General features: G+C 36.8%; 1 protein-coding gene across 9 annotated transcripts in view; it reads left to right on the top strand.

Annotated features, from left to right (window-relative positions):
* The window catches only part of RAPH1 (Ras association (RalGDS/AF-6) and pleckstrin homology domains 1), a 118,569-nt gene that overhangs the window by 49,284 nt on the left and 45,816 nt on the right, over positions 1-23,469 (top strand). For 7 of the 9 annotated variants that reach the window (XM_070508429.1, XM_070508426.1, XM_070508428.1 and 4 more), the window contains 7 exons: positions 2,668-2,742; positions 11,593-11,670; positions 12,108-12,267; positions 14,912-15,033; positions 16,278-16,343; positions 17,964-18,107; positions 18,969-19,079. In XM_070508429.1, the coding sequence (XP_070364530.1) occupies positions 2,668-2,742; positions 11,593-11,670; positions 12,108-12,267; positions 14,912-15,033; positions 16,278-16,343; positions 17,964-18,107; positions 18,969-19,079 (756 nt within the window). The remainder of the gene's footprint in view (positions 1-2,667; positions 2,743-11,592; positions 11,671-12,107; positions 12,268-14,911; positions 15,034-16,277; positions 16,344-17,963; positions 18,108-18,968; positions 19,080-23,469) is intronic. The other 2 variants (XM_070508425.1, XM_070508421.1) reach the window with 1 other exon arrangement.

Genomic DNA, 23,469 nt, shown 5'->3' with positions numbered 1-23,469 from the left:
TTTTGTTATCAGCGGCCGGTGCTGAGACTGAAGGCTGAGCTAACGACGTGCCCAAACCACTGTCTTCTACTTTGCCAGTCCTCCAGCTGCAACTGCTCTTCTCACCCCTCTTGCATCTCTCCAGTAGCCAGTTCTCCTGCAACTCCACCCTCTTTCTGAGGAATTCTAGTGCAATGGATGACTGGCGCCAGTGGGGGAAGATAAATAAAGTAAGGCTTTTGTTGAAGGAAGGAGGTTGCTGCTGCTTCTGGTTTCTAGATTTTCGTTTTTTTCTGCTACCAATACCTGTAGCTTAGACGGAGGGAATGTGGAGACCTGGCCTCCCTCTAGTGATTAAGCAGCGAATAGCTACGTGACTCTCCCAAACACAGAGTACTGATGACCATGGTCAGCTGTTGTTTGTGGCCTCGTTGTTTAGATGTGGCATATTTTTTGGGTCACCTACCTAAATGGTTGTTCCCAAGGCCAGCCCCATGGCCGAGTGGTTAAGTTTGCGCGGTCCACTTGGGCGGCCCAGGGTTTCACTGGTTCAAATCCTGGGCGCGAACGTGGCACTGCTTGTCAGGCCATGCTGAGGCAGTGTCCCACATGCCACAACTAGAAGGACCCACAACTAAAAATACACAACTGTGTACTGGGGGGCTTTGGGAAGAAAAAGGAAAAATAAAATCTTTAAAAAAAAATCTTTAAATGGTTGTCCCCTTTTTATTTTAAGCTATTTAAACCTTTTAATATTTTTAAATTAATAACTTCTAAGTCTTTAAACAAATAGATATCATTGTTTCTTACTGATCAGATTACAGGTGATTTTGGTGATTTGAAGTCTTGAAGTGATTTGAGTTTGAGGACTGAATGAGTAAACCTTATAAGATTTCTTTGAAGTTTAAACTTGAATTTAATATCTGAAATTATATTTACCAACTAATAGTTTGTTTTGATGGCCTGAAGCAGATTTATTTTTAAAAATTCAAAATATAATTGTCTGAATACAGATATTCTCATTTGGGGGATCTTTTTCTGAGAAAGTAACTTTTATGGGTAGGATAAAGTAAATAGGGGTAGGTTTTCAGGAAATTATTTTCTATATGTTTTACACAGTGGTGTAGGAATACATTTTTTCCCATTACGTGTGAACAGCAAAAACTGAATGAGAGTAAGAACAATGAAAGTTAGAGTTGCTCTTTTTAATTGTCCTTCCAAATTGTCTCCCTGGTCTTAGCTGCTTGTTAACCTCAAATTAAATTGAATTTTTGGAAATTTCTGCTTACCTAGTGTCATTATAGATGAGCCAACTAATCTTTACCTTTAGGAGAATTACACCATTTATGTAAATGAGGCCCTAGGTATAATTGTCTCTGTTCTTGTTATTGTTTGACCTTGTTAGTACTAGTCTTGATGAATATGTCCAATTTTTTTTTTTAACCTTAGATTTCTGTCTTTGTTGTTGTTGTTTTCCAGGAGTGAGTGGAAGGGGAAAATATGCTTGTAAGGTTCATCTTGAATTAAAGCAGGCAATGAAGTATCATATAGCAAACCCATCTCCAGATAGTGTTGTAGATATGAGCAATGTTTACATTAATATCATTTTCTGTAGTACTGTTTCTAATCTTGAAGTGTGTTTGATTATCTGTGACAACTTTAAGAATGGTCTAGTATTTGTTTACATATTCCAAAAATTTGTTTCTCAAGAATAACTTGATATATAGGTAGATTTATAAAATATAGAATATTTTCTGTAACTCCACTCAGCTGTGCCATGCATTGTTTTAAATGGTGGTTAGTACCTCAATAGCATTAAAAAATAAATACTAACTTAGAATTATTTAGGGACAGGCAAGTATGAATTACATATATATCAAAACAGTTAGAATTTATACCATGTGAATTTAAATACGATTGCAGAACTTACCTCACAACATGGTACTAAAAGTTATTAAAGGAGACAAGGATAGTTAGGGACTATGTTATTCAAAAATTATTTTTATGAAAATATATTAATTGCTTGAATTAATTTAACCGATTTAAGGTAACAACATTTCTTAATATTTTGTTCATATTACTTATTTGCTGTTCAGGTCCTTTACTGTGCAACACAATCCTATTAGTATTCTGATATAACGAGTGAATTCATAAAATTTTACTGAAGAGTGATATCCGTTAGGCAAAATGTTTATGGACATTTTTCCTCTTGGTGTGGCTGTCATTGAACTAGTCAGAAATGCTTGCAGAAGTTTTAAAAATGATGTAGTCTTATTCTATTTTCATAAGAATAGACTGTTTAAAGCTATATAGTTCTTGTATAGGCTTTAACAAGAGGAAGGAATCTGGTCATTGATCTTCGACACCTGATATTTGTGCTGTGTGCACGGTGCTCACCAGCGCTGCCCTAGCAGACAGACTGGCTCTGTGCTTTCTGCGGAGTATGATCCATTTTCCCAGAGGGAGGGCAGCAGGAGCAACTCGGACATGCCTGCTGGCGTAGGTGGTGTCTTTGCCTCCCTCTTCCTTTTTTCCCCCTTGATTTTCTTTTGGACACCATTCACTGAGTTTAGGAAAAAGATGGATTAATGATAAAGAATCATTTTTGTCTACTTTATATTTTAAACACATTAAACCTCCACTGACTTCTTTTGCCTTTTTTGTTTTTCTCTCTCTTTTCTGCACAAGCATTCCTATCTGGACAGGGAAACCTCCCTTCTTCTGAGAAACATTGCAGGAAAACCTGCCCATTTGCTGACCAAGGTGACACTTCTTCTTTCCACCTGCATGTAAATATTTATGCTTTATGGGTCAAATATAATTTCTGGTTTTGATTGTGCTCTCAGATTTCTCAGATTGTGCTTTCTTATTTCAGCACCTTTGTCCTTCATAGAGGTGTTTTTTCTCTTACTGAAGGTAATTATTTACTGATCTTAATGACTGTCAGAAAATATTGAGAATAGAAAATATTTTCAGTAATTTTTTACTTGTTTTTAACTTTTGTAGATACCTGACAGTCTTCCCAAGTACGTTGCACTTTTTCAAGTTTAACATTGTATTGCTCTTTAAAGTCTAAAAATCATTGTTTTAATTTTAACTTTTACTACTAATGGTTATCCATCTGTGAGTTTCCTTAGCAAACTTTGTTTTCTAATTTTGTTTATGTTATCAACTCTTTGTTTAATTAAAACATTTATTTATATAAGCAGAATCTTACTTTACGTTAATTAGCTTAATCAAATTGGAAGAGAAGGCTGCAATTTTCTCAGTTCTCTGCCCTCAGAATGGTTTGAATTGGTTCAGCTGGATTTCCACTGGGCTGGTATCTTACATCAATTTAAAATCTTTCCACTGTTGTCATCATTAACTGAGGAATAGCAGAATAGGGAAGCTGAGTAGCTTCCTACCTCTTTTTAAGTTGTTTTTATTTCATTTTCTTATTTAAATAATGTTAAATTAAAAAATGTCAGTCTTGGTTATAGGAAGTTTCTGAAAAATATACATAGTAATATGGGTAATGTTTCTTAGTTGTTATTATTGTATCTAAGAGTTTTTTAAAAACTCATTTCTTCTTAACTTTATACAGTTGTAAAAGAAGATGATAAAGCTAAAATTAAAATCTTCCTGAGAAGCAGCTCAAAGAGAAGACCCAAGCGTCAGCAATGAAACCCTTTCTCTTGCTTGAGTTCCTCTCTTTAAGATAGATCTAGGAAAGGGGTAGAAGCCACTTACAGATCAGGGAAGTGTAGATGTCCAAGCAGATAGCCCTGTACTTAAAACCATAGCAGATTCTTCCCTTTTCCTTCTCTCTGGACTCTCTTTCCCTGGAATCCACAGCCCTGGCTTCAACAGGGATCTCTGGTCGAGGTCAGATCTCCCTCCCTGAGAGCAGCACATTTCCAGATGGCTGTCAGGCACTTCCCGGAAGCTTACCTGCATTTTACCAGCACCTCCAACACCCAGGTCTTTAGCTTCCTTACCCACTCTCTCCCTGGGGCCTCACAATTTATATCCATCGTCTTTTCACATTTCTATTTCTATTCAGAATGCTGCCATTCTCCCTCTTACCCAGGTTTGAGCCCTCTACCATGTTTGGCACCTTTCTTCTTCTCACTTAGTATCTCAGTGCTCAAATGAAGCTTGTCATGAAGCTGCGCTCAGATTAAATGTAACATTTCACCACTTTTGTTGCTTATTTATTCAACTAGTACTTGTTGAGCGTGCACAGTGCTGGGTGCTGAGCTGTAACATTGTATAAAATGGACAGAGTGCCCACCATCAGGAGCTCACAGTCGACTTAGGAAGATAGATAAAAAACATTGACAAGCAAGCATGTAGACAAATTCTAAATCATGGTAAGGGCTACAAAGGAAACAAGGTAAAGCAATAGAGAATACCAGAGAGAGGACTGGGCCTGATTCCCTTTGGATGGTAAGATCAGAGAAGGCCTTTCTAAGGGGGTGACATTGAATCTAAAGCTTGAAGGATGAAAAGAAGCCAGCTTGAGGGTGAAGGGAAGTGTTCTATGTAGATAGGCACCGCGGACAAAAGAGCTTGGCGTGTTTGAAAAGCTAACAAAAGACTGTTTCTGGAGCCACGATAGTTGAATGAAGATGTAGTGTCTTGATTTGAATTTTGAGATAGGCAGAAATGAGATCATGCAAGGCATGCTAAGGGGTTTGTGTTTTTTCTAAATGCACTGGGAAAGTATTGAAGAGAATAACTTCATCCATTCAACAAATATTTACTGCATACCTACTCTGTACCAGACAATGTTACAACCCTGGGGATATGGCGGTGAATAAAACAAAGTTCCTGCCACGGGGAGAGTTGTTCTGCAAGTGTTGGATAAGTGCAGCAGTAACTTCTCATCTCCCTCTGCCCAAGCGACTGATACCAACTGCAGTGCCAGAGCATCATTGCTCAGATCATATCTTCTCCTGTTATCCAAAAGTTGTGGCAATCCTGGTGTATGTAGCCAACATCTGGCTCTAGCTGCCTCCTATATACCGTCCTATTTATGTACAACAAGAAGTTTGAGCAGGAATGTGATTCAGTAGCATGGAATCTAAACGCTCAGGTGGAGTGGGGGATGGAGTCAAGGATGAAGTGGCAGAAATTCCTGGGTGACCCGAGCCATGGGCCATTCGATGTCAGTGCTGGCTGTTTTGAAGCTAAAATGGGTTTATACCTGTTGCACACTACCTGTGCAGCAGAGTGGTTCCTCTTACCCAGAGAACATGGTGCCCCAGTCACTAACCCACCTCCTGTCTGCACTTTGCAAACTAGGACATTGTGACACGTGGAAGTTAGTACACAGTAGAATGAAGACAGGAGCACTGTGCTTAGGCCAGGGCAGCAAAGGGAACGTTTGGTTTTTCATCACCAATCCAGTTGTCACTACACCACTGTTCATGAAATAACTATCCCACATATAGTTCTGAGCTGGGAGTTTCTGCAAAAACAGTGCCAACCAGTTTCTTCTAGGAGCGGCATTAGTGCCAGCACAGGACTACTTTGCCATAAGTGGGAGCAGTAGGCAAAGACGTCGCTGATCTGATACCTGTAAATCTCTGGGTGCCGTTTCCAAGGTCTCCTCTGACCTCCTGATCTAATAATGCATTTTTGTCACCATTTTCTCCCTTACCCTGCTTTATTTGTTTCCCATAGGACTTATCACTGACAACTTAGCACACATCTCCTCCTTTACTGTCTTGTCTCTTTAAATGTAAGCTCGCTGAGAGCAGGGACTCTGTACCCACTGCATGCAAACCTCAGCCTGCATAGTCTCAGCAAACATGTCACATAAAGGAACGGTCCTTTAGTGACTGTCGAGGTTTCAAGGTCTGCTGTAATGCTAACCACCATTTTCTTTGCCTCAGAGAACCTATGAAAAAGCTCTTATGTTACTGAAAGTCCTTTAGTTTATTTATTTATGTATTTATTTGTGAGGAAGATTGGCCCTGAGCTCACATCTGTTGCCAATCTTCCTCTTTTTGCTTGAAGATTGGCCATGAGGTAACATCTGTGCCAGTCTTCCTCTATTTTGTATGTAGGATGCTGCCACAGCATGGCTTGATAAGCAGTTTGTAGGTCCATGCCTCAGATCCAAACCTGCAAACCCTGGGCCGCCAAAGTGGAGCATGCAAGCTTAAGCACTACGCCACCGGGCTGGCCCCTGAATGTCTTATTTTTGACAGGCAGTTTTTATCTACTGCAATCCCAAAAGTTTGTACTATTACTCTTAAGGACAAAAAAGACTGTGCAGTTATAGTGGAAAGAGCAAGTAGTTAGTCACTTGGTAACTGCCTGTCTGCTCTTAGAAAGATTCATCTTTCTGGGCCTTAGTTAATCAGTACAGTGGATGTAATAATGGTATTGGCCTTGCGTTACTGAGAATTAAGTGAGAGACTGGGTGTAACACGCCTCCGAGTATGTGGCAAGTTTTAGGTGCTCAGTTAATGTTATTTCTCTTCTCAGTGAGTCCGTCAGTTTTAGGATTTCTTCAGGGGAAGTAAACTAATTGTTACTATTATTATTTTGGCTCTCAGCAGTTTTATAGAATAGAGCATTTCATGGGCATTAATCTTATCACTCCAAGTTTTCTTTGAATCATTTTAATTTACATAACTTTTTTATCGTTGTAAACTGTGAAGTAAACTAGATCCCAAAGAAACTGCTAACTGCTCTTTAGCCCCTTAATTTCAGTTGGGTTTGTTCTGAACCCACAAAGCTTTAATAATTTCTTAGTTGAAGGAATTCACTAGCCTTCTCTTAGCAACTGTAACTCTTTCTGTAAGTGTGCTAATTTTTACAGTGAAGAGAATACTCCAACACTTTGTAACCACAGCGTTGGCTTTCATTTAATCATAAGATCTTCACAGAGTTTTTGTCCTTTATGTAAATTTGAGGAGGCTTGGCATTTGATTGTTATTGATAGCCACACAGGATTTTTTCAGGTAGAAAATGGGTTGTCTCTTGCTGTTTTAAGAGAAGGGGTAGAAGAGAAAGTTAAGTTGTTATATGTGTGAGGTATCTTTTACTTATGTTTAGGATGGTTGTGGGACAAACAGTGATAGAAGTTAAGGGGCAGAAGACTGAAGACCTGAGTTTGTCAGCTTTAACCACAAGAAGGGAACAAGAGATGAATAAAGCTTTGTTCTTTGTATTAAACTTGGGCTGCAGACATTGAACATAGATTTGCATTGCCTTTATAAATAAACTATTAGATGTCTTCTAAGTATCTAATCTAAACACATCAACAAAGATTTATTGATCTTTCCTGTTTTGCACAATGCTCTGTGAGCTTGAAACAATTTCTTCCTTTCCTAGGTTGTTATGGTTAAAAGATATGATGATAGCTTAAATGTAGTAGATAAAAATTAAACTTTCTAAGGAAGAGCTTATTATCCACAGGAAACATAAACTACTATGAGTCTTGCAGTTTTATATAACTATTTTTATCTCCAGTTTTACTCCAGTGATGATATTCAGCCTCTAAAAAAAGTTATAGGTATCTTGATCAATAGTTTCTTCAAAAAGCTTCTAGCAAGGATTATCCTTGTTAATAAACTAAAGAATAAATGAAGATTTGCCTAGGTTGAAATTAAGCACATAGCTCTTAAATTTGAATTTGACACAATTTTAACACAGAAAAATGTATGTAGTTATTATTAAAGTGTAGTATTTTCAGCAAATGGAAGAATAGCTGAATTTGGATGTTGAAATAGCCCTAGCTAGCTGTACATAAAAATGGTTTCTTATTGATGGCTAAGAAATCTAATTGGTTTAATGTATGTTAATTTGTTGCACTTCTCTCTTTGTTTCTTTAATCCTTTCTTCTACTGTGTCAGCTTTTTTTCCAGGTAGCATGTGGAACAGAAACTGAATTGGGAGTCTAATGTTATAATTGAATCACTTTTTATGTCAGTGCTTCAAAAGATAGCACTGGTTGTATTCTGTTGTATTTGGCAAATAATATTATGCTAAAATGGGAGTATGAAAATACTGTTTTCATATTTATAACCAGTATCAAAATATAATATTTAAATTCTTATATTCTTTTTTTGAATAAGCTTTATTTTTTAGAGCAGTTTTAGGTTCACAGTAAAATTGAGAGGAAGGTACAGAGATTTCCCATATATCCCATGCATAGCCTCCGCATTATCAACATCCCCCACCAGTGTGGGACATTTCTTACAACTGATAAACCTACACTGACGCATCATTATCGCTCAGAGTCCAGAGTTTACATTAGGGTTCACTCTTGGTGTTGTATATTCTGTGAGTTTGGACAAATGGATGATGACGTATACCTGCCCTGATAGTATCATATAGAATAGTTTCGCTCTCCCAAAAATCCTGTGTGCTCCACCTATTCATCCCTCCTTCTTCCCAAGCCCTGGCAACCACTAATCTCTTTACAGCCTCCATAGTTTTGCCTTTTTCAGAATGTCATGTAGTTAGACTCATACAGTATGTAGCCTTTTCAGATTGGCTTCTTTCACTTAGCAATATGCTTTTAAGTTTCCTCCATGACTTTTCACGGCTTGATAGCTCATTTCTTTTTAGCAGTGAATAATATTCCGTTGTCTGGATGTGGTACAGTTTATCTGTTCACCTGCTGAAGGCTATCTTGGTTGCTTCCAAGTTTTGGCAATTATAAGTAGTTGCTGTATATGTCTATGTGCAGGTTCTTTTGGTGGAGATAAGTTTTCCACTCATTTGTGTAGATGTTAAGGAGCGTGATTGCTGGAGTGTATTGTAAGAGCATGTTTAGTTTTATAAGAAACCACCAAATTGTCTTCCAAAGTTGCTGTATCATTTTGCATTCCCATCAGCAATGAATAAGAGTTTTTGTTGCTCCAGAACCTCATGAGCATTTGGTGTTTCAGTGTTTTAGATTTTGGCCATTCTAATAGGTGTGAGTGGTATCTCATTGTTGTTTTAATTTGCAATTCCCTAATGACATATGCTATTAAGCATCTTTTTATAGGGTTGTTTGCCATCAGTATATCTTCTTTGGTGAGTTGTCTGTTCAGGTCTTTTGCCCATTTTGTAATTAGATTGTTCATTTTCTTGTTGTTTTAAGAGTTCTGTAGGGGCTGGCCCGGTGGCGCAGTGGTTAAGTGCGCATGTTCCACTTCACCAGCCTGGGGTTGGCTGATTTGGATCCCAGGTGCAGACATGGCACCGTGTGGCAAGCCATGCTGTGGTAGGCGTCCCACATATAAAGTAGAGGAGGATGGGCACGGATGTTAGCTCAGGGCCAACCTTCCTCAGCAAAAAGAGGAGGATTGGCAGCAGTTAGCTCAGGGCTAATCTTCCTCAAAAGAAAAAAAGAGTTTTTTGTATAGTTTGGATAGTGGTCCTTTATCAGATATTTCTGATAAATATTTTGCAAATATTTTTTCCTAGTCTATGGCTTATCTTCTCATTCTCATGAATATTCTCTTTTGCTTAAAAATGCTTTTTGGCTTTGAGAACATATTCTAAACTTTTGTTTGTTTTTACTTCTGCAGATTAGTTATAATATCATTAAAGAATTTGGTCTTTTAGAAGTTCATGTTTATATTTCAAATACACAAAGCATTAGTTCTATGTAGCAGGTTTTTTTCATCAGACTTTGAGATTTAAATTTGCTTTTCAGGAACATGAAGTGAATTGTTAAAATATACCTTGGCAAAATTTTCTTCTCCATAACAGCCATTCATACCATAAGGATGTGGCAAATGAGCCATGAGGAACATAAAGTTGTTATTCCATTGAGAAAACACTCATGAAACTTCTGCTTTCCTCTTTCTCTTCCAAAAAAACTGCCAAATAACTGATTTCATAAAAACCACGGGAAAATGCTAGTACATTTAAAATTCCTTTATAGAGTAGTACTCTACTCATCAGAATCACATATAATTGGTATTTTGACTAATAATGCTTTTGTTTCTCTAAGATACAGAATTCTAGAAACTGAAAATTTTAATGACAGTAGTTTTCTCATTTTATAGCCTGGTTTAAAAAGAAAAAAGTTTTATCTTATGTTAAAATATACAGTCAACATATTTTATAATTCTCTTCTTTATTTGCATAAAGGGGAGATGGGATGATTTAGTCTTTTAATCAAAGGAATATATCTATGATAGTCTAAGAATCAAGTCTTATCTTACCCCTCTCCATTGTTAAAATAAAGTTCTTTGTTCTCTAATTGGGTTTACAGATAGTATTTCCAGACCTTGGTTATTATGTTAATTCACGGGCTCCCTTCATTGACTAGGATCAGATTTCTCGCAAACAAGCCCACTGTCTTCCTACTTGTTTTCTTCTCTGTTCCACAGAGTAGTAAATACTAAGCTTGAAATGAGGGGAGACAGCCTAGAGTATGAAATGGAAAGAGAAGCAGTTCAGAAATAAGAAAGCCAACAGAATTTAGGAGAACAAGGAATAAATCTATTAAATGAATTGAGTTTTGTTTTTGCTTTTTGCTCTGGAAGCTTTAGCTTTTTAATGAAAAATAGCAAACACATGGCTTATTTGATCACAATCCAGAGCAAATTTAAAGTTTGGCTGATATAATTGGGTTTTTCTTTTGCTTTGTTTTTTTTAAGTCTTAAATAAAGGAATATATAAGATGGCATTTTATATTTTCCTGAGATATTTTCTAGAGTAATCAAAAGCTTAGAATTAGAAAGTAATCCTTTATAAGCAAAGGTTTACTTACATGAGTTTTTTCAACTGGAGAGTAATGCTACAGTGTACCATGGCCTATTGCTGGAAAGTACAAGTAAGTACCTGTATTAGAGTACTGTATGTTATTTTAGGAAAAAATAGATAAATAGTTTAAGTATCTTTTAGTTCTTGATAATTTTACTGCTACTTATAATCAAAATTTTCTAAAGTAGAAGTTACTAGAAATTAAATATTTGGAAATTTTGGCATTTAAAAAATTTTATCAATGAATTAATAGAAACAAATTTGAGTTTACTGACATGAGATATTGATTAAATTGTGTGATTTTCCAAAGTAGAGTAAAACCTAGAATATAATGCAGCCTCCTCTTTTTGTGTTGGTACACTAATGAGAACATACCTACCGTTTTTATTAAGGATTTTTATATGGTTGCAAAGAAATAAACTGATAACTGTTTTTTGCTATTTCTATAATGGATGATACATTTTCAGTGTAACAGAACAAAACGTTAGTATGCAAAAAATTGCCCATACTTTGGAGGGGGTATAAATTCAGAGTCGAGGGATTGTGAGTGTGTGACAAACTGGCAGGCCCACAGACAGCCCATTAGACATTCATGTATCCCCAACCCCAGAAGCTGAAATTCAGCTGCTTCAGATTGACGGATCACGCTCCTTAATTTCCTGTAGCACAGATTTCTTTTTGTCTAGAATATGGAACCTAGTCTTATTATAAGAGATCTTCAAGTCTGCATCTTAAAAATGCTCTTGCTTTATGAACAGGGTTATTTTTAAAATGTGGTCTATGTAAGCGGGTGAAGTTATATTCTTACTAAAATTCAATCCTAGCAACATCCTTAAGGATAAAAAGACTTCTAAAAAATTCTCATTATTTTAGCATTGGTTTATCTGAAGTGCTTTGTGTTCACAGGAAGAACAGGCTGCAAAATTGAAAGCTGAGAAGATCAGAGTTGCCCTAGAGAAGATTAAAGAGGCACAAGTGAAAAAGGTGATATTTGGGCTTTTTCCTGGTTTGGGATTTTTATCAGTTTTACGGATTTATGAAAAGTGGCCTTGTTTGTATAACATACCTCTAAGATACATGGAGAGGTAGAGGAGTATTTCTTCTTAATATATTTTTTGCATGTATTTTTTGTAGGTAAAATGCATTATAAAAGAAATAACTTTCTGGTTTAAAATTCTCCTAAAAGAGCAAAACAAAATAGTCTTCTTATTATAATCTTACCTCTTATTCTAATTTTAAAATGCTTTAAATTTTTGGGGGTACGTTATTTGATACCTAATTTTAGAATATCTTTCTTGCATAATAAAGCCATTATTTGTGTTTTAATTAATATTTAACTAAGGACATTACTCGATATTGGAAGAAATTTCTAGAATGCCTGTTTTTTGATTTGTATTTAATTGCCTTTCTCCCTGTTACAGCTGGTGATTAGAGTCCACATGTCTGACGATAGTTCTAAGACAATGATGGTGGATGAGAGGCAGACAGTGAGACAAGTGCTGGATAACCTGATGGACAAATCCCACTGCGGGTATAGTTCAGACTGGTCGCTGGTGGAAACCATCTCTGAGTTACAAATGGGTTAGTAATATCCTTGCTTTAATTATGTTTTAATTTCTATATAATTCCAACAGTTTTCATGTTGATAAAAGCACCTTGAGACTTCTTTATATGTTTTTTCCCTATAATATAACCTTGGCTTTTTTACTTTATTTTTTTTCAATTATTTTGAGATTTCTTTGAATACAAGATCATTTCCAGTTCACTTCAGATTTTCTTATGGCTAGAACAAAGTTGTATTTTTTTTTAAGTGACAAAATACGTTTTGCCTTCAAATAAGAACTACATAGATCAAGACATTTACTAAAGACTCATATTTATTCACACTTGTACTGAAGTCTTTACACCAGTGTTTGATTTCAGGGGAAACAGAAAGCACATCTTTCTTGTTTTTAACTAGATGTGCTAAGTCTTCTTTTGTGATTCGTGGTTTGGTATGCTATTTTCTAATTTTAAAAATTCCTCATTCTTTGTACCATTATTGACTCCTTTTTTTTTTTTTTTTTAAAGATTAGCACCTGAGCTAACAACTTGCCAGTCTTTTTTTTTTTTTTTTTCTTTTTCTCCCCAAATCCCCCCCAGAAGATAGTTGTATACTTTTAGTTGTGGGTCCTTCTAGTTGTGGCATGTGGGATGCCGCCTCAACATGGCCTGATGAGCGTTGCCATGTCCATGCCTAGGATCTGAACCTGCAAAACCCTGGGCCGCTGAAGCGGAGCCCACAAACTTAACCACTCGGCCACAGGGCCGACTCCTATTGACTCCTTTAAAATGTTTTCTTTTTGTAATATTAGGTGATTACGGAAACCTTGCAATAATTATTTTATTAGGCTTTATGGAGTTAGTAATCAATTTTAACTTGCAATTTTATTTAAAAAATGTATTTGCATTACTCTTGCTACCTATTATATCTTAAAGTATTTCATAGCAGTTTCCAGAGAAATAAAGGTTTACTAACCCCTTTCTCTTAGAACACACATATACAACCCCCAAAAGTAAACCATAAGTTATTAGAAGTTTACTAACATGTACAAAAATGTTTTCTTACAATACTCATTTATAACTATTCTTAGAGAATTAGGAAGGTTTGAGTTCATAGATATAGCATCATAATACACAGAAGATGTTTGGATGTGAGTTTTTGGAATATTTCCATGGCCATTGGTTAAAGACCCATATGTGTACTATTTCTCCATGACCTTTTATATAACTCACTGTAGTGTGTTAAGTAACTATTATTTAATCATACATGGCAGAGTGCTTCAAAGATAATATGTGGTCATTCAGTACTTGTTGAATGAATAAAAGAAAAGAAGGGACTAAGAACCCAAAACAAGATGGTGGAAGTACGTTATGATAAATGTAAATTATTCACGTAGACAGCAAAGACTGTTAGAAAGGATGAATAAACAAAATTCAGCCATTTGCTAATAACAAAAGACCCATTACCTAAAGACACAGAGAGGTTGAAAGTAAAGGAATGTAAAGAGACACTAATCAAAAGAAAGATAACTTTGGGGCTGGCCCCGTGGCCGAGTGGTTAAGTTTGCGCGCTCCGCTGCAGGCGGCCCAGTGTTTCGTTGGTTCGAATCCTGGGAGCGGACATGGTACTGCTCATCGGACCACGCTGAGGCGGCGTCCCACATGCCACAGCTAGAAGAACCCACAACGAAGAATACACAACTATGTACCGGGGGGGCTTTGGGGAGAAAAAGGAAAAAATAAAATCTTTAAAAAAAAAAAAAAAAAGATAACTTTGTTAGTACCAGACAAAATAGATTTTAAGCAGAATGCATTACTAGAGATAAAGAGAACCAACATCTTCACCAGGAAGATATAATCATTCTAAATTTTATTTAATAATAGCATTAAAATGTATAAAGTAAAGTTGACAGAACTACCAGGAGAAATTCACAAGTCAACCTTCAGAGTAGAACCTTTTCACCTAAGAACCTTCTCAGTGATCAATATAATCAAGCAGACAAAAAGGATACAGGAGATTTGAAAAATAATTTGTTTGATCTAATAGATGTATTTAGAACACTAATAATGGGAAAATATACATTCTTTTCAGGCAGAAATGAATATTTCCAAAAAGTGATTCAATTGTGAGGCTATAAGCAACTCTTATGAAATTTCAAAAAATCGTTATCTAGACTATGTTCTTTGAACATATGTTCAGTATATAGGATATGTTCTTTGATTCCTAATTTGGAAATTAGAAAATATATCTATGTTTATAATTAGACAAAACTCATGAATCAAAGAAGAAATCATCTTGGAAATTTTAAAAATTACGAGAGTTGAATACTACTGGAAATACTTTAATATCAGAATTTATGAAATGCAACTAACATGTTGGGTTTTTTAAGGGTGGGATGGGAAAAGGGTGAAGGCTGAAGAAGACCTATAAATCAGAAGATCTACATTGTAGTCCTAGTTCTTCCGTGCAGCAGCTGTGTGACCTTGCTGAAGTCACTTAACACCACTAGGGCATGTTTCCTTGTTTGAAAATCGAGGGAAGACCAGATAGTCTCTAAGGGTCAAGGACTGCACTGTTGGTTAAGATTCTGTGGTTCTGCTGTGAATTACTTGACAAGGTTTCGTGTCTTGGATGTAGTTCTGATGTATACTGATGAGATGTTGATATTTTATTTTGAGACAGAGAGAATTTTTGAAGACCATGAAAACTTGGTTGAAAATCTTCTTAATTGGACGAGAGATAGCCAAAACAAGCTTATATTTATGGAGCGTATAGAAAAATATGCACTTTTCAAAAACCCACAGGTGAGACTGAATAACTTATAGAGGTCAGGATTTTTAAATGTTCATCTTAACATTATTCTAATACTGCTAAGTGAATAGAGTTAAAAAACTGGCAACCACCTGGTTGGAGCATTGTGACTGCAAAACCCCATGGGAACATTCACTACTGCTGAGGTAGAAAGTCTGCTGGGACCAAGGTGTCAGGCCTCCAAGAGGTCACCAGTCCCACAGAGCCAGCTGGGGTGAGCCCTTGGGGAAGCAGAAGTGACTCCAGGGAGTCACCAGGGTTCTGCTCCCTGTGATCCAGAGCTCTGTTGAACCTAGCTATTTATTTGGTGAGTTTCTCATCCATGGGAAAAGTACTTACATATTTAAGTTTCTCTACTTCAGCCATTCATCCAGTTAACCCTTATTTTTATTTCTTTTTTAAATTATTTTTTGAAAAAATCTCAGTAACCTTGATTATAAATGGTTTCACATTCTAATATATGTTACTTGATTTATTTGGCATCTTTGCTTATTCCAAAATAATGTTTCAGTTGATACTTCCTAATACCCAAATATTTTATAAAAATTAGTAGGTGAGAGGAATCAACCCCACTATAAAAAGTAGTAATGAGAAAAAACAGTAGCAGTATTAAAGTTGTTGAATAGTTATCCTTCAGACAGCTTAATCATAACACATCTTTACTGGATATTTTTAGTGAAGAATGCACTTACCAACAGATCTTTTAATGGGTGATTGTGGAAAAATTTTTCATAAGGCTAATAATTAGAAATAAGATTTTAGTTGAATCAAGCAAATGAAATCATTATAGTCTCAGAGAATTTTGGATTTCTTCTTTAAAAGCCAGAATGTAGACAGAATTTTCTGCATCTGGATCAGGTAAGCTTAGCATATTTTAAGGAAATTTGCCTTACTCATCGTTAATAATTTGTAAACCTTTCAAGTCCTGTAAGTGTAGCTTCCATTAGGTATACCACAACCTGCTTGCCAGCTGTTGTATGTGCTGCCACCTCAGGATTTGGAGGAGGGCAGTTTTTGGAATAATTCAAGGTTAACGGATGAGTGAGGGAGGTGGCCGGTGTTAGGCTTCTTAGTGAGATGCCCATGCACAGATTGCTTTTCAAAGGAGGGCTCCTCTCTCTCTACACAGGCAGAAATTGACACAGAGTTGCTGTGCCTCTAGAAGAAATTGTTTATGTACTTGTGCCAAGGGAATTATAGAGTGAATCTATCTTTCAACTTTCATTCATTTTTCCAGAATTATCTTCTCGGGAAAAAGGAAACAGCTGAGATGGCAGATAGAAACAAAGAAGTGCTTTTGGAGGTATGACTCTTCACTCCCTCCTCCCCCTTTTTTGCTGCACATTATAATATTAAATATGAAGTCAAATATGTTAATGCTGTATATTTATAATACCAGTTGTAAATAGAGAAGCCTATATTCTTCCATAACCTGATGAGAGTTCAGCTGTGTGAACATTAGGCCACTGAAGAACCTTTTAAAAACTACTATTTTGCCAACCAATACACTAGTGGAGTCACGAGCTTTTAGGGGCTGACTAGTGGGAGAAAAGGCTGCTCAATGAAGGATGGGACTGCTGTTTTATCTGCTTGCTCCGAGAGAAATTTGAGTATAGTTAGCTGTTTACCAAATATTTCAAGCCTTAGTCTTAAATAATTCAAATAATTTAAAAGTCATAATGACTATTTTTAAAAAATATGTACGCCTTCTTATTTTGAAGAGTAATAAAACGATTCAAACGTGATTGAATTTTTGGCTTTTTGGCTTTTGCTGATTTTAGAAAACTAAGATCAAAGAAGTTAGTATGTTTGAAAACCTAAATAAACTCTTATTTGCTAAGTAAGAGTTGAGTATTGACATTCAATACTCAAATTGAATGTTGTTTTTCTAAAATCTGTATTTCAAATATAAGTAATTTTCATGCTTATTTTATTTGAAACTCCAACACTACAATTTCTTATTCCTGTGATTTTCAAAGTAAATCGGGTTCATTGAAACCTACTCCAAGATTATCCCAAGGGCTAATGCTATAGGAGTGTATACTGAGTAAGTTCATATATATTCAGATATATATACTAAGAGATTTATATAGTGTTTCAATATGTTCATGGCAGAGACTTATATAGATTTATATAGTGTTTCAACGTGTTCATGAAAATGAAGATCAGCATTCAATTTTTCATAAGTGATACTAGCTACAATTAAGAAAAATCCTCTTTATGAGTCCTAATTTATCTGTACTTTGGGGAGAGAGAAATTAATTTAGGCTCAAAATGTCCTATGGTAATGTTTAGTGAGGATTTCTATTTTTCTTTTTCCAAATGCGTGATTGATTTTTTAAATTAAATTTTACCTAAGTATAGACTAGAATTCAAAATTTTGAATTTGCTTACATTTTTTTAGCCTAGTATTAAATATTTAAAAAATAAATGTCCTCTTTCTTTTAGAATCATATAAATTGATAGTTTTTAAATTGTGAAAGTTTAATCATTCACTTAACATGTTGCTTTCTTTTACAGTATATTTCTGTTCAGCTTGACACCTAATCTAAATGTGGTGTTAATTTGGAGAAAAATCAAGTCTACTGCTTATGTTAGCTTTGAGACTTTTACTAAACTTAGTATAACTGTGCTGTTTACAAGTGCATTTAGGTACCGTCATATGCAACTCAGCTGACATTTCACCTTAGTTTCTTCAAAACAGTGTTAGGCAAAAATTCGTAGGGATTGCCAGAGTAGTTCTGAAATAAATCCATATTATGTTTAGAATAGAAAGTTCTAATTGTGGTGAAATTAGCAGCATGGTTTTACTACAGAGCCATTTGGGCTTAATTACAGCGTCATGCATTTCACAGGGGTAAACACAACTTTGTTCTGAGAATCCAAGAACTGTATGTCTTTCCAAATCATCTTCTTACTTTAGGAATGTTTCTGTGGAAGTTCTGTAACTGTACCAGAAATCGAAGGCGTCCTGTGGTTGAAGGATGATGGCAAGAAGTCCTGGAAGAAGCGCTATTTTCTCCTGCGAGCGTCTGGGATCTACTATGTCCCAAAAGGGAAAGCAAAGGTGTGTCCCTCCTGCTGGTGTCTGGGCTTCCTCGTTGTGCTTATTGATTTCAGTTCGTTGTGAGTGTGCTGACAGGGTCAATCCAGGTTTCAGCTTGGGTGGGACACGCAGAATATTGCTCTGTTTATTGATCCATTATAATGAAGAGGAAACCTGAAAATGTCCGCTCTCTCGTCATTGGGGGGCCATCTTGATTCTCTTGCTAAATTTGAAATCATACTTTTACTTAATATGTTTGGAACTTCTGCCAGAGCAGTTTTGACTTCTTGTTGTTTGGGGAGAATAGGTTTCTGGGCTTGTAGGTGTTTCAGCCTTGTTGAATACTGTGTTTCTGCTGAGAGCCCCTTGGTAGCTGTCACTTCTCTGCTTACTGGGGCCAGCACTGTTGTAAGCTCTTTACAGTATCATCTCATCCTGTCTTTACCACCATCCTGAGAGGTATGGATTGTTGCCCCTGTTTAACTGGTGAGGAAGCCCTGACCTGAGAATCACTGTACTTGAGGTATGCATTGCAGGCCCTGAACTCGGACACTTTCTGGTTCCTTCCAGAGAGCTCTCTTATACTATGTTTTCTTTAATATACTATACTATATTTAAAGTCCCTTTAAAATGCCACCCTCTCCATCAAGTCACTATTCATTGTGAAAGGCAAGACAGTAAGTGAAATGGACTGCCTTTTTTGTTGCATCATGAATTAAAGAAGAAACATTTGTAGAGAATGTCACTGTCTTGTCTTCTACAAAATAGCAGTAATTTCTACTTGGTAAAGTTTTGATTCTCATCTAGAAACTGTTACCAGGGATGATATTTGCTTGTTTGTGCCCGACTGTTAATTGAGCCTTTTGGGTGCTTTTCTCTTAGGTGTCTCGGGATCTGGTGTGCTTTCTCCAGCTGGACCATGTCAATGTTTACTATGGACAAGACTATCGGAACAAGTACAAAGCTCCTACAGACTATTGCCTAGTGCTGAAGGTAAACTTTTCTCTTTCTTAGGAATGTTAATTGATGTTAGGCATAGAGCAGGTTATTGGACATTTTAGAATAGTCTCGCTCTCCATCGAGTATATGATTTTTGCTCTTTTCTGTGGGCTTTTAAAGGAATACTGAGAATGGTAAGGAAAAGAAGCTTGTGTTCTACCACAACTGACCTTAGCTCAGTGGCTTTCATTAGATTGATGCTACTAAGATACAGATACTGGATTGTAAGCTTTGTGTCATAGTTAATAAAATAGATTAGATTATAAATTTGAGACTTTCATTTAATAGCAGGCTTATTTTAGGAAAATTTAGTTCAGAGCCAAAAATGAGACATAGGTATTCTGTGTGTTTCTATACTTACTCAGCAGAACCATCAGAGGGCACTGTGCCCAAGTTCAAAGTGGACTGGCTCTCATCTGGTCCAGAAATAATTTTTGTCTCTCTTTTGCCCCCAAACTGTAGCCCTGATAGCCCACTTGTGTATTATGACCTGTCTGAGCTATTTTTAGTGAGTTTTTTCCTCCTTTATCCAAACTTTTGAGCTTTTCACACTGATTATGTCTGTACTTTTGAGAACTGATATTTTTTAGTGAATTTTTAGTAATCATCCATAATTACCCTGAATTTTTTAATGTTGTCTTTATCAAGACACACTTTATCAAGACAGCATTAAAAAATTCAGGGTAATTATGGATGATTAAGTTTTTTTCATTGGCTCCTTCTTAGTAACCCCTTCGTAACTACTTAGGTCTTAATAATCATCATTTAATTTTGCTTTTCTCTGAGAAGTGTCAGTTGGGTTGGGGGGTGGTGGTGGTTTAGCGTTTTGGGGAAGAGTTTTGATTGCTTTGATAAAATTAGGTGTATTGTAATGGTAACCCTTTATTAAATAACCCTTTCTTGAAGAATACCTCTGTATCATTTAGGTTACAGCAGCAAATAATTTTTTTAAAAGTTGATACAAAGTAGCTTAATCCAGCAGTTTTCAAAATGAGGTCCAAGGTTCCCTGTGAGTCCCTGAGACCTTGTCAAGGGGTCTGTGATGTCAGAAGTACTCTTCTAATAATGCTAAGATGTTATTTGCCTTTTACACTCTCATTTCCTCACCAATGTATAATGGAGTTTCCTAAGAGGTTACATGACATGTGATGATATCTTTGCTCTCTTGAGTAGTGGAAGTTTTTTCTTAGTTTTCATTTCTTATAAGGTAAATATCAATAGACATAACTCATATAAATGAAGGTTATTTGGGGGTTTCATAACGTGAAGACAATAAGAGTTAGTTATTTCAATGCCACAAGGTTGTTGGTGAGAACCCAAATTCTTTCCCTCTTTCTCTCTTCCATCTGCTGCATATCAGCTCAGAGAATGTTCAGGCCGGCTCACCTCACAGTCACAGATGGCCACTGCAGCTCTAGGATCACATGGACACCCAGCAGAATCTAGCAGAAGACAGACTATTTCTCCCTTCGTTTGTCTTTTTTAAGAGGAAGGAAATATTTCTCAGGAGCTACCCACAGCCCTCCCCTGAGGGTCACTGGCCGCAGTACATGCCGGCTCTTAACCCAGTCACGGCAAAGAACAAAGCCATGGTTTGGGGCTTCGACTAGCCAGAATTCACACTCTGAGCTGAGGAGTGGCCTTCCAAACAAAAGTGGGGTTCTGTCATAAAAGAGGGGAGAAGGAGGCTCTAGCTGTGGGGAAGGCATCCAAGCGTGCCTGCTACAGCTAAAATTAATTATGATCACTGACAGTTATTTTAATCCCTTTTGAAACTCACAGAATTCCTAGATTAAGAATATTTTTGTTCTCAGGCCGGCCCAGTAGTGCAGCGGTTAAGTGCCCATGTTACGCTTCGGTGGCCTGGGGTTCGCTGGTTCGGATCCCGGGTGCGGACATGACACCGCTTGGCAAGCCATGCTGTGTTAGGCGTCCCACATATAAAGTAGAAGAAGATGGGCACAGATCTTAGCTAAGGGCCAGTCTTCCTCAGCAAAAAGAGGAGGATTGACAGTAGATGTTAGCTCAGGGCTAATCTTCCTCGAAAAAAAAAAAATTTTTTTGTTCTGAGGGGTTTTTTGTTTGTTTTATAATAATGATTTGTGTACTTTGTTTTTAGTTTAATAGGTTAAGCTAAATTCATATGTTTATATTGCTGATCTATTTATATCCTGAAATATTCAATATATTGAAATTTTAAAAATCCCCACCATACCACTAGGTGCAAATAACAGTAAAAATAACAGTCACCATTGATTAAAGAACCAAGGGTGGCAGGTGCTGCACTGGGAGTTCTGTACCCATCAATCTCACAGTCTGTTTTAGGTCCATGTTTTCCAGATATGGAAACCGAGGTTTAGAGAGATCAGTTTGCCCAAGACCACTCAACTATTAGTATTTAAGACATATCTTTTTTCTTGTAAAGTCTTACTAGATTTTGCCTATTTAAGTATCTTTATTTTTGAGTATATGTGTTCTGACAAACAAGTGAAACCGAAAAATACTGCCACACAGGATCTACACAAATGCAAATGTAAACATTTATAGGGTCTGATCCCTTTTGTTATCTTCAGGCTGTAATGACTGAGTCTGAGTCCTTACAGTGAAATGCAGGATACAGGAAATAGATACACACTTGTAGGAAGTAATAAAAACACATCATTTAGTAGTTAGTTTTTTTAAAAGGTAATAATAAAAATAATGATGGGAAGAGCTTATTCATGAAATTTGACAGTATAGGAATAAATAGGGCATTTGTTGATATATTATCTGAAAGAGGTACACGCTTATTGGGACACACGTATGCATGTATAATTAAGTTTCTTAAAGGAAACCTGTGTTTTTAAAAAATATATACCACAATAATTGTTGGAAGAGAGCTCAGCTTACCCAGATCTAAATTTTCATTCCTAAAGAAGTGAGGCGAAGTAATTTATTTCAGTTTGTTAGGTAAGAAGGAAAAAGTGGTTAGGGTTTAGGGGTGGAATATTTACATGAACTTGTCAAAAACTGCTATTAATAGAGAGGTGTCCTGTATGATAATGAGGAAGTGATAGGGGTGTTATATAGTCTTATTTTTTACCATCTTACATGTCAGTTGGGAGGATTAATTTTAAGCCCATATTTGTCTCTAAAGTAATAAATGGGTAGTTTACATTCAGTGATTTCCCTTTGGCACTTGGACTGGGATGTTAGAGCATCACTTGTAGTTACAGAGTTTTAGAAATACCTGTCTCTATCCAATTTTTGGCATAAACAGAAAAATCATCTGATCGCACAAGAGTAATCTAGAGTTTCTTATTCTTAGATGTTTTTATCTAATTCTCAGCTCTTTCCCCTTTTATCAGAGAATGCAAACCTTCCACATCAACAGCATTTTAAAAGTGAAATGATGACCTTTCTTTCTTAATAGCTGTTCATTTGTTCAATATGTGTTCTCTGGAGTCTTTAAGAATCTAAATGTTGAGCTTCTGGTTTTTGGCAACAGCTGTCTCCTCTACACTTGCGCTCAGCTCTTGTGGGACTTTAAAAGTGGTGGAATAACACTGGGGGGAAAGAGGAGAGAGGCAGCAAATTTGGAACAAGGCAGCAGTGTGACAGAGTAGTTAAGAGCCTGGCCCTGGGATGAGAGCCCCTGGCTTCAGATCCCAGTTCTTCCCTGACTGGCGAGCAGCCTTGAGTGCTGTCTTCACCCCCTGTGCCTCCAGTTCTTCTCGGATGGTGGAGATGATACTATGGAACTTGTAGGGTTTTCGTGAGTGTGGAATGAGCTAATATCCCTGAAATATTGAGCATAATGCCCGGTACATAACAAGTGCGCAGTAAGTGCTACCTTTAATAAAATAACTATTATGGGAACAGGCAGCCTCCTGAGGTGTCGTTGCCTGGATGACCATCATGAAGGCTACAGAAGTAATGTCTTAAGTGGGAGGGGGCAAAGGAATTTTTGAGGTCCTAAAATGAATTTTAAACTAGCAAGTAATCTGCAGATACTCAACTGATTGTATCGTAGTACTCTTCAGGGTATTATTTGGGTTCCAAGCTCAGAGAGATGAGGAGAAAAGGACAGAGGATTGTTTCCTTTTGGTTTTCTCTGACGTTGTGTTGATAAAAACACTTCCTTTGTGTGGAGAATGAATAGAACACACACTCACTGTCAGGCAGGACCACTGCTGCGGTGGAATACCCAGGTGTGGTAGCTCTGCTCTGGGGAAATGGAAGGAGTCAGTCAAGAATGGTTTATAAATCCCCACAGAGGGAGGGCATGGTGATGATGGCTGAGTGCCAGCCTGTCACCCCTTGTTCAGGAGTCTGAACCTGCTCTGTAGGCAGGGCCTCAGTGAAGCAGGAGATGGAGAACAGCTCTTCAAGCCCGAGCTGGCAA

The sequence above is a fragment of the Equus asinus genome, chromosome 4 (genome assembly GCF_041296235.1).
Source record: "Equus asinus isolate D_3611 breed Donkey chromosome 4, EquAss-T2T_v2, whole genome shotgun sequence".
Classification (NCBI taxonomy): Eukaryota; Metazoa; Chordata; class Mammalia; order Perissodactyla; family Equidae; genus Equus; species Equus asinus.
This window is presented reverse-complemented; position numbering and strand designations above follow the sequence as displayed.